A 13,069-nucleotide genomic window follows, 5' to 3' on the forward strand; every position below is an offset into this window, starting at 1 on the left:
ACAAAGAAAGAGAAGTAAGGCCATTGTTGTGTACTTAGTTCTTCCCTGTATCATTGAAACATGCCCAAACAGTTTTGAGGAATCCTCAGACTGAGGTGAGAACAGGAATGATGGAACAAAGATATGATCTGTATACTCCCTGTTATGCCCAGATGTTAATGCTTTGGATCACAGAGGGCACATTCTCTTTAGCTTTTGAAATTTTAACAGCAGAAAAAATTGCTGATTTGTTTGTAGGATGGTCCAGTCTTTGAGGTTGGAAAGTGTTTGATGGCAAGAAACTTCTGATGTCAAAGCTCTTTGGCTCTGCAAGATTCTGGAAGTCTGCTGTTTGTGGTGGATTGCTCTATCTTTTCATAATAGCTAAATAGGAGAGAAAACCCCATGCCTTGGCAAAATTATTGAAGAAAACCTACAAAAGCTGAACTCTTGTCAGTAGCTAAGTTTTCAACTGGTATAAAAACTATAGAAAACAGGGACTTTGCAACCATAAAGTCCATTGCTTGCACAGCATTTACTTCTGCTTGGTTTAAAACTTACTCTCATGCACTGAGTGGTGCTCCATTGTGCTGCTCTTGATTTTTGGCATTTTTTTAATGGTGTTTTCAGGTCCAAAGTTCAGTCTTGGAACAGATGAGCAGAATAGCCTGCTTGAAGACATGCCATCTTCAGACACTGACATCAATTTGGAGATATCATTTGCAGAGCAGGCAGCTAATCTCAAAGACAGCTCAGTAGGCAAAATGTGCAGAGGTGGAGGGGGTGACACTCTTCTTCCGGTAGGTGTTTCTTATTTATTCTGCTTTTTCTTTTTTTTAACTTTTTTTTTAACTGGAGGTACTGTCTGGGTGATATTTTTCTGATGGTGAATTAGAGTTAGAAGAACATTGTCAGATTCAGCTTTGAAGAGATAGAGCTTCTCAAGGTATCTAATTTTTGGACATAGTATGCTCAATAACATGAAAAAAACCTACATTTATGCCTGTTTATGTACTTATGTGTCTGACAAAATCCACTCTATGTGTGAGCAATAATGAACTGGTAATATTAAGCTGGAAAAGTGGCTTAGTGGTAGCTGTACATAAACTGTATCCTTGCTTCATTTGTTTACAGCCCCTTCTCCTATTATCTGAGGTGAGATGCTTTACTTCTAATAATAAGCTCAGTTGTAATTTAAAGAGGGTTAGTGGATGCCTGTAGAAACCTTGTGCAGTTGTCCAGTGCAGGTAGGTGAGGGATGAGAATGAAGAACAGAATTGTCTTTAGAAATAAGAGGTCTGAAGTCAAATGGCAGGAAATTAAGGACTAATTTGAACTCAGTTTTTCTTTCCAACTCTTAATTATAAAAGGCTCTTTCTGAATGAATCCATACAAATGTAAAAGAAAATCCTCCAAGGGATTTTGTTGTTGATCCTCAGAAGTCTTTGAGGATCTCTCTGTGCCAAACAATTTATGAACATGCAGTTACATATGACGTGTAAACTAATGACTGGTGTGAAAATTGTCTTTTTTTTTCAACGCTGTATGCAAACATGTCTGAGTAAACACAATTTCTGAAGTAATGTTTCCCAGTTCTTCAAACACTTCATTTAGATAAGGACATGTGCAGTTCTTCAAGTAGTAATTACCCCATGTATCCTAGTTTAAACATTATAAACCAGACTTTAATGGATATTTAGAGATGGATTCTAAAGTGTTTGAGTCATGTTTCTCTGATGCAGCCTATAACAAGGAGATAAAAGCTATGCTCCAACTTCTGTGTATATGCATATATATATGCATAATACATACATTATAATTATGTGAAGGATTGCTCAAAGAAATGGCTATGGGATTTCTTCTTCAGTTACAAAAGGAGCTGCAAAATGATAGGAAAAGAAAGGGAGTTACCTGTTCAAATCTACAATTATTTGTTCATCATTGACAGCTATTTTTAAACAGACATGTTTGTGCAAGTCAATGAAAGCTCACAGTGGGGAGCTGACTGCATATCTACCTCCATTTGTAAATTATGTTTAGGTTTTACTATGTGCCCTTGTAGTCATATACCATAACCAGCAATTAATCTGTGCTGTTGCTGGGTTTGTACAGGGTAAGAAAATAATTCAGGAGTATAATATGTCTTTCCAAGTGGAAAGGTTGCCTTGTCAACCTTCCTGCTTTGAGTCATGCATACTAGAAGCCTGCTGGTGAGAGATGGAGTTAGAAAGCTCAGTGAGTTGGGAAGTCCTTCTCCCTTACAACTAAATTCCTTACATTGATTCCTGACTGCAGCCTCTGTCTATCCAGTGCAGTAGAAATGAGCCATAATTAAGTATCCTCCATCCCCAAGAAGAGAACCCCTTTATTATTATTTATGTGACTGTCAAATATCTTATTTTCTGTGCATGAGTGCAAAGTGATTTATATCCTGATTGCATGTGCATAGGATTGCTCATGGACTGCCATTTCCACCACTGTAAACGGGCAAAGGATGTAGAAGGTGGAAGGGTGTGTAGGTGATTGCAAGCAGGACAAATCCAGACTCCTCTTGGAGATACCAACAAAAAGGAAAATGTTTTATGGACACAAGTGACTAATGGGGAAATTTTATTTTGCAAAGTTAAGAAATTCCCCATGAGAGCATTCCACACTGAAATGGGTTCCTGCTGGGGTTACTGGGAATTTTCAAAATTAATTTGAGCAGCACAACAAGCAACCCAATCAGACTTTGAATTTAGCCTTGCTCTGAGCAGCAATTGAATTAGATGACCTCCAGAAAACTGGGAACCTAAATCTTCCTATAATTTTAGGATCATTTGCTTTTTAACCTGTTTGGAGGATTCTCCCATGATTTAGTCTGTAACAGCAGGCTTCATGATGAAAGGTTGTACCCTGAAGGAAGCACAGCCTTTGAGCTAAGTAATTTGTCGTGACTTGGGTTATTCACCCTGCTGCAAATCTCTGCTTTTAGAATTTCAGACTGCCGAAGGACAAAACAGGTACCACAAAGATTGGTGACCTAGCCCCTCAGGACATGAAGAAAGTCTATTCTTTAGCACTGATTGAATTAACTGCTCTCTATGACATACTTGGGACAGAATTCAAGCAGCAAAAAGCTGTAAAAATCAAAACCAAAGGTAAGTTGGTGTTTTGCATTCTGAACCAATTGCATCTGTTTAATCCAACAAAACAAATGCACCCAGTTCTTTATGGTTTTCCAGCACAAAATTTGTATATAGTATATAAACAGTAACGCAAGTCCTGAGCAACATTTAATTTTACACCTTAACTCAAGGCATGCTTTAAACAAGTTCAGTGACATAATATCTCCAGCTTTTTGTCTATAGTTAAAACTCAAGACAGTCACTGAGCAGATAAACTAAGGAGTGAAACTATCTTAATAGCATGCTATGCAGCAAGAGTTGCTTCCCTGAAGTTTGTGTATGTTGATTTATTCCCAAAGAGCATGTGCATGTGCTCTTGGTGAGTATACTTTTCCTGATTTCCTGGAGGTGGCTGCTGGTCTACTTTCACAGTTGGACTCAGTGATCTTAAAGGTCTTTTTCAGCCTAAATAATTCTGTCATTCTGTGAGTCTACCTGATGTTTTTGCTTTTGTTGCCCTAGGTGGGAGATGCTGGGTGCTTTTGTTGCCTGTTTCCTATTCTGTCTGGCACAAACTTTCCTGTGCCATATAGCCTTGTCCATCCAGTATTTACTTAGGCTATAATGCAGTTGTTATGCTGAATGGCATCATATAAAGTGGAAGATTTAAACTGTTGCAAAGGAGGCAGAGACAGCTGCAACGTCACTTTATTCTGCAAGCCATTGGAGCATATGTGTGATCACAGTGCTTTTCTTGGGAGTATAGAAAACATGGAAATCAGTTTCAAGATGCTAGAGGTTTTCAGCGCTTTGTTTGGTTTTTGTATTTTTGGCTTCTGCTAAATGCTTTACAAGAGCCTGAAATGTGTTACCAGTTAATCACAAGCCTGCTTTTGCCAAAACTCTGTTGTCAAGGTTCAGTGAATGTGACAGTGCGATAGCTCACTTTAAATAATTGAAAGCAACAGAGAGCATTGAGAGATACACAGCAAGGTACAATAGATTCTTCTTCACTTTACCGTAGCAATAAATAGCTTTTTTAATGCAAAAGGCATACACAGAAACATCTACAAGACCTTGATGACTTGAATGCATTTTCTTCTTGCAAAAGTGCTTGTGCTGTCACTAATAAATAGAGACAAAGCACTTTATTCTCTTGTATTTTGGGTCTTAGTTTTAACTGCTTCTTCTTAAAAAATTAATTGTTAATTGAATTTCACTCTCAGCATTATTATCTGAATAGCAGGCATTCATAAAACATTGAATTGATTAACAACTTTTTTAAAAGGTTGAAAGGATGGGCTAGACTCATGGCAATATGTAGGAAATTGACAATGATGTCACCCTTTCTGCCGAGCAATCTGCTTTTGCAATGTACTGCCTTTGGTGCCTTGTTGCTCTGTCTGACCCTTACTCTTCACCCCTGAAGTGTTGTTTGGCCAATTGAATCATACACTGATGGGTCTGTTAGCTTTCCCCTTTGTGCTTGAGTATGTAAAGATGATGAAAACATCATTCTTCTGGGGAATGCTGTGCTGTGCCCAGCCATGCCTTTTTATTGACCTCCGGGAGTTTGTTTTTTCAACTCCATCTCAATGGAAACTTTTATTATTGACACGATCTTCAAGATAATAAAGCTATGGGGGTATGGATGTTTCCTGTATGTATGAGTCCCTTGTATTTTATAGGTAGACTTTTTATGCTGACAGAGATACAAGAACTTCTGGTTTGGCACTGAAATTGATCTTTCTTTGACACGTATATTTCCTCAAAGGCTGACAGGTTTTTTTAGTAATTGCATCTGTTCTGTGTTCAATATTGGCAGGGCATCATACCAAGCAGCAGTTTTTAACTACATGTATTGTTATATGCTGTTCCAGAAGAATTGCACATGCAGCAATTATCAGTACTTCCAACAGAGAAGTTCTGTGTCAGCAGACTTTGGGTTAGTCATTATTAGCATAGCTGTCTGGTCATCACTTGTATTCACCTGGGCCATAACACGAGAGTCCCATTTATGTGAAGACTAAGGTGGGTTTGTCATCAGGGCTAAATTAACTGCAACTGAATTCCTTTAAAAAAAGATGGAATTGGCTTAGCCCTATCATAAAAGTTAATTTCAAACCAAGAATTAACTGTACTTTTGCCTTTTTTAGAAAAAACCAAACCTTTGGCAAGTTGGTTATCTTGCTATTCTGCCAGTGCTGTATAATTCAAATGCACAGGAGTTGAAAAGCTATTATTGCCAAACACTTACAGAGAAAAGTGTTCAGAGTAACTCTGGGTGATAATTGTATTTGTCTCATTTTAGTGACCAAGTTCTGGATATTTTAGTCATGCCATTTCCACCTTAACTGTAACAACTTGCATTGAGTGATGAAGATCTGCATGGCAGGGTCATCATCACACCCATTCTGCAAACCAGAACTATGCAGATGGTTCATTTATGCTGTTCGCTTTACTGTGCTGCAGAATGTGTGGATGGAAATTTGAAGTCAAAACAGAAGACTCCTGAGGAAGAGATGATGAACCCTTTTAGGCAGAATGTTTTGTGTAATAACTTGATTGACGAAGACAGTAAAACACTTTAAACAAAAGGTCAATAGCTCTGAATGTATTGAATAGAGTTACTGCTTCAGAAATGTTGCTGCTTTGGAAATGGGTTTATGCCAGTATCACATGTACTGGAAGAGATGTGGATAATATCTCAGTTTCTTTTGCTTTATTCTTCAGACTCTGGCTTGTTTGGTGTCCCACTGTCACTTTTACTGGAACAGGATCAGAAGAAGGTCCCAGGAACCAAGATCCCACTGATTTTTCAAAAGGTAAATAGACGTGAAGAAGTTAACTTTTTGCATATGTGTAAGTGACAAAAACATAACATTTTGTCCTGTAGCATTTATTTGCTTCCTGTGGCAGTTTTCAGTATAACACTAATCCATCCAAGTTATTGTAACTTTTATTTGCAGCTTTACTTACTAATTCGGTAATTGTGATACTTTGCTTTGTATCAGACGTATTTTGAATTAAAGAAATAAACTCACAAGGCTGGTGCTTTTCCAGAAGGCTGCTTGTGTTAGTTCATGGGGGTATGCTTTGACCCATATCAGGTCATGGTAATGGGGGAGATAATTGAAAAGATGATGGAGACCCTGGATTTACTGCCCACACATAGCATGTCTCATTTCATGAGAAAAAAAAAAAACAAACCACTGTGTGTGGACCTGTCCTAACACTGACAGACTGACAGAAACTCAGTGCTCTATCATCACCATTTCAGTCTGTTTCTGGATGCGTTTGTTATTTTTTGAGAAACAGAAATCTCAAAGTAATTTTGCATCATGATCTGAAAACTACTGCTGTGTCATTCATGCCAGAAATTACTTCCTCAGGATCATAAAAACACATTTCTGGAAAATATGCTATTTACAAACTAAGAAATCAAATTGCAAACATTGATTGATCACTCTGCTATCCCAGCAACATCGAAAGTTCTACGTAAACATAATTTATAGATGTGATTTGTTTTGCAAGGTGCAGACATCATTTGGAATACAGTCTTTCTTCAAATGAGAATATGAAAATAAAAAGTTTCCCATTTCTTCTTCCTGTTCTCTACAGCATGGTCTTTCCAAGAATAGGGGATTTATATAAAGTGCAAGAAAGAGCAATTTTGTTCATTTTGCTTTTTTTATTAATTCATAAATGTACCTTGTTTATCAATGAAATGAAACAAAGCAAGGTAACAGGAAGGCTGCTTAATTAAAAATAAAAGTACGCCTAGTTTTTATTTCATTGAGGGATTTAAATTAAAAACAATGACATAATTTAGTAAGGGATTTTCCAGCTGGAAAGTCTGACCATAATACCAATGCATGTATCTCCATCAGAAATTTCTGCTGACATTAATTCTGGTCTCTAGCCTGCTAATAAAGCCATGCAAAGGAGCTCTGATAGAGATGAAGAGGGAGCAGGAGGTTGGTGGTGTGTGCCAAGGGGGCACCTGTGAGTGAGTGTTTGTGAAGGAGTCATGCCCCCAGTCCTTGCCTTCCCCAGAAGTGGTGATGATGGCAGGTCACACACTGCCCACAGCATCTTTGTGCCCAGCAGATGATGTGGGCTGTGAGTGGCAGCCACCGATCTGATGTAAGCCAGGTACAGTGTGAATTGGATGGGGCCAGTTAGCACTTTTTATTATTTTTTTTAACCATGCAAAACGCACTTGGGTGACACTTGTAGTGCTGTTTTCTAACTTCTTGGGGTTTTTTGTCTGATCTTTTTTATGGCATTTTTCTGTTACATAAATACAATGGTAGGTAAACTCCCTTTAATTTCTGTAACTAGAAAAAACACAACTGTGTTGCATAATTTTTCTTACTCAGGAGCTGATGCAGGAAGGCATGTAACAAAGGCACTGCCCTAGTTAAACATCGTGGGAACTATTTGTGCTAAAATTATGTCATCAGGTTGTGACGTTTGCAGATTTCTTTTGAATTCTCTAAAATCCATCCTTCAGTGAATACTTCCAGGCATATCTTTTAGAGAAAAAAAATGATATGGGTTTTCAGTACTTGCAAATTTATCCATGTGAAGGGTTGCAGACTTTTGAGTTTGTTAGGAGAATGTCAGAATTTGCAAATCAGAGGCTTCTTTAAAACCTAGAACTTAGTTCTCCTCTAGAGTATTTATGAGAATGTTACTTAATTATTTTTATTTGGAGACATTTTAACAACGGCAGTAATTGGGATGTAATTTTGAAGCCACAGTAATTTTTAAATAGAATTCTTTGGTCTTCAGAGGAGTCTTGAAGGAGGTAAAAACATATACAGTTTTCTTTTTTAATAAAATAGACAAACTCTTCTTTATTAGTATTCATAAAGAAAGGTAAGAACCACCTTAAAGTCTTCTTCTACAGCAACTGTAATCCATTTGCAAACTGTGTTTGGGCCTCTGCTTGTTACATATGCATATGCACAGAGAGAAATACAAGCATAAAGGCTCCAATATATGAGAACTGTCTGCCAGTAATTTTTAATTGGCATCTTTGTTCATGCCAGTTTGGTTTGTGTTTGACAGCTGATTGCCCAGATAGAAGAGACAACTCTGGAAACAGAAGGACTTCTTAGAATACCAGGAGTTGCGACAAGAGTAAAGGTAAAATATTGCATAGGTTATTAACATCCTGCAAAATGTATCTCTGCTGATTATATTTTGTCATACAAATATTTTTTGTTACACAAATATTCAAAAACAGAAAGCAAAATCTCTTTACAAAGAAAACTGAAATATATTAGCCAGAGACATGATGGTTTCACCCAGTGTAGTTTTGGGGGGAAGATTGGAGTTCAAGTTTGAAGGACAGTCAAAGCTACATTTCAAATTCAAGTTGTGCCAAAATCTCATTAATTCTTGGCAGGAGCTTTCCAGCCTTTTGCTTTTTCCCTGAACCAGCTTAATCATCTGAACAGTTCATACACGGTCTTTCCACCCCAGGAGGAAGCTTTTCTCTGGCATTGTGAGCCTTTTTTAATAGCTAGACTTAACCTGTGTTGCAGGGCAAGGCAGGCAGCATGCACTGAAGAACCTCTCACATTTATTTTTATGAACAGCAATATAAGCGCTCGGCTCACTGCGCACAATCTTGTTAGGCACGTCTGTGCACACCGACACTTCGCAGGGTGAGTGCCAATTTCATGCAGACTCTTCCCCAGCATTTGCCTTAATGCAGGGAGCTAAATACACAGTATGATTCATGCCAAGACTCAATGTGTTAAAAAGACGGTCTGAACTGGCCCGAAATTCTAAACAGAAAGGACCATTTAAGTGGATTCAGCTGTCCAAAGACGTCTGCCAGCCTCTGTTGTGTAGAACTCGGTCCAGCTGCTGGTTCATTAGGAACAACTAAAAGAAGGGAATATTATGGAAATTGGTTTTGTTTATTTACTGGTAACTAAGATACTAATTTTTTTTCAATTTTCTTCCTTTCTTTATTTTGAACTTCTCATCAGTTCTGCAAACTGGAATGATTTCTTAGTGATTTTGTTTATTTGTTTTCTCTTTGATTTTATTAGCTTAATACAATTTCCCAGGCAGTGGATCATTCATTCTTTGGCTTTCATTTATTTTTTACCTCTCTATTTGCAGGAACTACTTTAAATTAAGCAATAGTTTTGTTAGCAAATATGTTAAGTTCTTGTTCAAAAAGAAAATGTAAAAAAACCTAAAGAATTTATCATACTAAAGGACTGAAGTTTTCTCTTAATTTTCTTAAACTGGAAAAAAAAGTGTCTTTTTCTCATTATATAGTTTTATAGAAAGACATAGAAAAATACTTTGCTATCATATTCTATAGATTTTAGAGTTACTATTAAAAATGCATTGGATATACCCCATAGTCAAATACATTTAGTTTAAAATGTAAGCACTGGAGCACTAGGACACATAGTTGGAATTTCTGCCTTTGCCTCTCATATAAAATAATTGTCTCTATATGTTTAATACTGAATTTGCTGCAGTGATTTGGTCTGAATGTGGATGGAGAAGCTGATGAGCCTCAGGGGGAGAATTTTCATCTCTGTTTCTAAAGCTAGCTATTTTGATGGTCAGGAAATCATACCCACTTGACTTAAGACATCTGAGTTATGACTGTTGCACCTTTGAACCTCCAGTGGAGTCAATGGAGACAGAAGATCTCTCTGGTGGACAGTTGAGAACATCCAACTTTTATATCAAACTAAGTGTCCACATTTTCTTTGGGAATAGATTCATTTAACATTTGGACAAAGTTAAATTTAATGAGAATGGTGTCTTAAAAATGTATCTAATATCCTCTCTTCAATGTGCCCTTCTTGTCCAGATAAACAATTATTGCCATGTTTTTCCACAGCACATATTTTACAAAACAAGTCAGTGCCTCTGTCCTCTTTTTCTGTCCAGAGTAAGTGAGGCAGAAGCAGGGAGGGACCTGTGAGAGGTGCCTCAGAGCCCCTGACCCTATACTGAGGTTACTTCTCACTCCGCCAGACTAGGAAATAAGTGGGTGTGAGATCAGGACTGATGCGTAGCAGTGAATGAAGAAGGAGTTTTGCAGCCTGTTCCCATTTGTGCATCTGTGACAGCCCAGTAATGGCACTGCCATGGGAGCAGGGCAGGTGTAGTATGGTAGTGTCTGCTGCCAACAGTATCCCACCCTTTCCCAACCCCAGAGTATGACCTTCCACTGTGACTTTCAGTGCCGTTTATTCTGCTGGATAACCTCATGATCTGCAGGACAGTCCCCTTCCACGCAGGACATGTTTGATTCCCAGTGCTAGGCAAAGCTGTATGTGCCCAGCAACATGGAATTCCCTGAGGATGGCAAGGTATTCAGCTATTCAGTTACACAAATCGTTCCCTGTGTTTTAAAAAGAGAACCAGCCTCACCTTAGTGTATATTTTGATAAGAAGCTGTGTGTCAACACACATAATTGCCTTACTTGTTTATGAAAATGGCCGTGTATGCATTACAGCAAAACCCTTGGGTAGTAGTTTCAGAATTGCTCCGTATATCAGACAAGTCTTAATATTTGGGTGGAGGGGAAGTCATGACCCTTATGTGCTTGAGTACAATATCTGTTTCTTACTGTATATTCCATATGGCCCTGACTCAGGAACATGGGATTTCTTCCCATATGATTTGACTGCTGCCTATTACTGTGTGTTTGCTTGCAGTGCTTCGGATCTCAAATTTATCTTTTTTGTAGCAAAAGACCAGCAGCAGCTGGAGTTAAGTGATATTTCAGATCTCCTTTTCCTCCTCCCCTTCAAAGTGTGGAAAGTATTGCTGTGTGTGTAACGCTTGTATGACTTCCAGCAGCCAAGTAATACTGGTGCTCTCTGTATCTACTGCCTTTCAGGGTCTTTGCCAAGAACTGGAAGCAAAATTTTATGAAGGGACTTTCAACTGGGAAAACGTAAAGCAACATGATGCAGCAAGTCTTTTAAAACTCTTCATCCGTGAGCTGCCTCAGCCACTCCTCACTGTAGAATATCTCAAAGCTTTCCAAGATGTGCAGAGTGAGTAATGTCCTTTCTGTCTCTGATGAAAGAATTGATACCCATGCAGATAAGTGCCTCTTTGCTGTCATACAAATTGAGTAACAACAATATGAGTTCTCCTGTGAAAAGATAGGCATAATTTTGCTAATGTACAAATAATATCTTTCATGTAACAACTATTTTAATGGCTTACACATATAATGAAAGCATATTTTCACTTCCTAATGTTTCTGATAGTAGTTAGGAGGTATACAAAGGTTATACGGAAAATGTATATGACAGGATCAGCTTATAAATAGTGTTTGCTTCAAAGGAAAACCACAATAAAGATAAAGAGTTCTCCAGGAAATACAACAGATGATAATTTATAGTGTTTAGGGTCCTTTATGCATTTATAAAAGGAAGAGTTAGAGCAGAACAGTCAAAACTGCTGATCATCTGTGGTCCCTTGAGATCAGCAAGTTCTTGTGAAAATGTCTTCCTTGCCAACTGGTCACCAAGAGAGAAAACATAGCGACTGTAACTAAGAGAGAGTGGCTTGGTGGTAATGAATCCGGAGAGAGAACCCACATGCATTAACTCCCCAGTCAACACAGGGGGTTATTGTCCCCTTGTCTGCAGACAATGGCTCATTTCTAAGAGGGCCTTTCATATAATCACAGAATATTCTGAGTTGGAAGGGACCCACAAGGATCAACAAGTCCAGTTCTTAAATGCATGGTCCATATGGGGATCAAACCATCAACCTTGGCATTATGAGCACCATGCTTCAACCAATTGAGCTAAAGTCAGAGCCAGAGAATTCCCATGGACAGGGAGTCTTATAAATATTCTTAAAAACCACAGACTATGTCAAGTCTCCCAGCTGTGAGCTGCCTTTCAATACCATTGGGTTGGTTGGAGGAGGGGGCTGGAGCTTTGGCCTGCTACATGGTGGTGTTGATTTTGCAATACTGAGTGTCAGGTTAAAACTGGCCAGAACACTTTCAGATGGTGCTGGCAGCAAACAGGTCCACAAGGTTGTTCCATTTACTGGATAGTGATTGGAGCCAGGAGGGTTTCTGCTTGTGCTCCTGAGCTGTCTAAAAGCTTGTGTGGTTTTACTTACCCAGAAATACTCATGTGCGAGGATCCAAACCACTTTCTACATTGAACCACAGGATTTGCTTCAAAACATAGCACTTCATAGCCTCCCATTGTTAAATTGTCTGTCTTGTTGGTTACATGTAATAAGATTAGGTGGCAGAGGAAAAGGACCATCTTTGTGACAGTGATCTGTGTTTTTCATGATACTGTGACTAAGAAGTGTGGTTAGTATTAAATATTTAAGCAACATAATTTGAACAATTTAAGTGATGTAAGCAGCTAAAATTCAGTTGTTACTTAGGTGAGCAGACAAAAACTCCTGATTTAAGTAATAAATTTTAATTGGTTTGCAATTGTATTTTTGCTTACTTTCCTGGGAAAAGATTGCTTTTTGAACATTATGACATATACTGTTTTGAATTTAAACCTTACTTTTAGCGTACGTCTTTCTAAAGCAGATAGATACACTGCTCTCACTACTTGATGTTTTAAGTGGCTATACAATTTGCCACTCATTTATTCAGATCCTTAATTTTTAGTATGGTCGAAAGCAATCAGCAAGGTGGGGAATTTTTTTTATTTCATCAATGAACTTATACTTTTGTTTGGCGGCGTTTCCCGAGTTGATTTGGATGAAATGTATTTGAAATAGCAATTCATTTGGAATCCCAGTAGGATGCATGAGAACAGCCCTGTTGAATTTTCAAATAGTGTGATAAAACTGTGTTGAGCAGGCGCCTCCTTCCTCACTTGTTTTATGTATGGCCTGATGCATTAGGAATCTTCTGAGAAGACATGCCAGAGCATGTAATCTAAAGCATGACAGGAGGAAGTTTATCATAAGTGACAAATGTGAGAAA

General features: G+C 38.2%; 1 protein-coding gene across 2 annotated transcripts in view; it reads left to right on the forward strand.

Annotated features, from left to right (window-relative positions):
• Positions 1-13,069, forward strand: part of ARHGAP18 (Rho GTPase activating protein 18) — a 68,567-nt gene that overhangs the window by 40,160 nt on the left and 15,338 nt on the right. For both annotated transcript variants that reach the window (XM_085055975.1, XM_085055976.1), the window contains exons 5-9: positions 610-779; positions 2,954-3,119; positions 5,820-5,911; positions 8,163-8,240; positions 10,982-11,141. In XM_085055975.1, coding sequence (XP_084912101.1) covers positions 610-779; positions 2,954-3,119; positions 5,820-5,911; positions 8,163-8,240; positions 10,982-11,141 — 666 coding nt within the window. The remainder of the gene's footprint in view (positions 1-609; positions 780-2,953; positions 3,120-5,819; positions 5,912-8,162; positions 8,241-10,981; positions 11,142-13,069) is intronic.

This window comes from Lichenostomus cassidix, chromosome 3 (assembly GCF_008360975.1).
Source record: "Lichenostomus cassidix isolate B80296 chromosome 3, HeHo_3.0, whole genome shotgun sequence".
NCBI classification, from domain to species: domain Eukaryota; kingdom Metazoa; phylum Chordata; class Aves; order Passeriformes; family Meliphagidae; genus Lichenostomus; species Lichenostomus cassidix.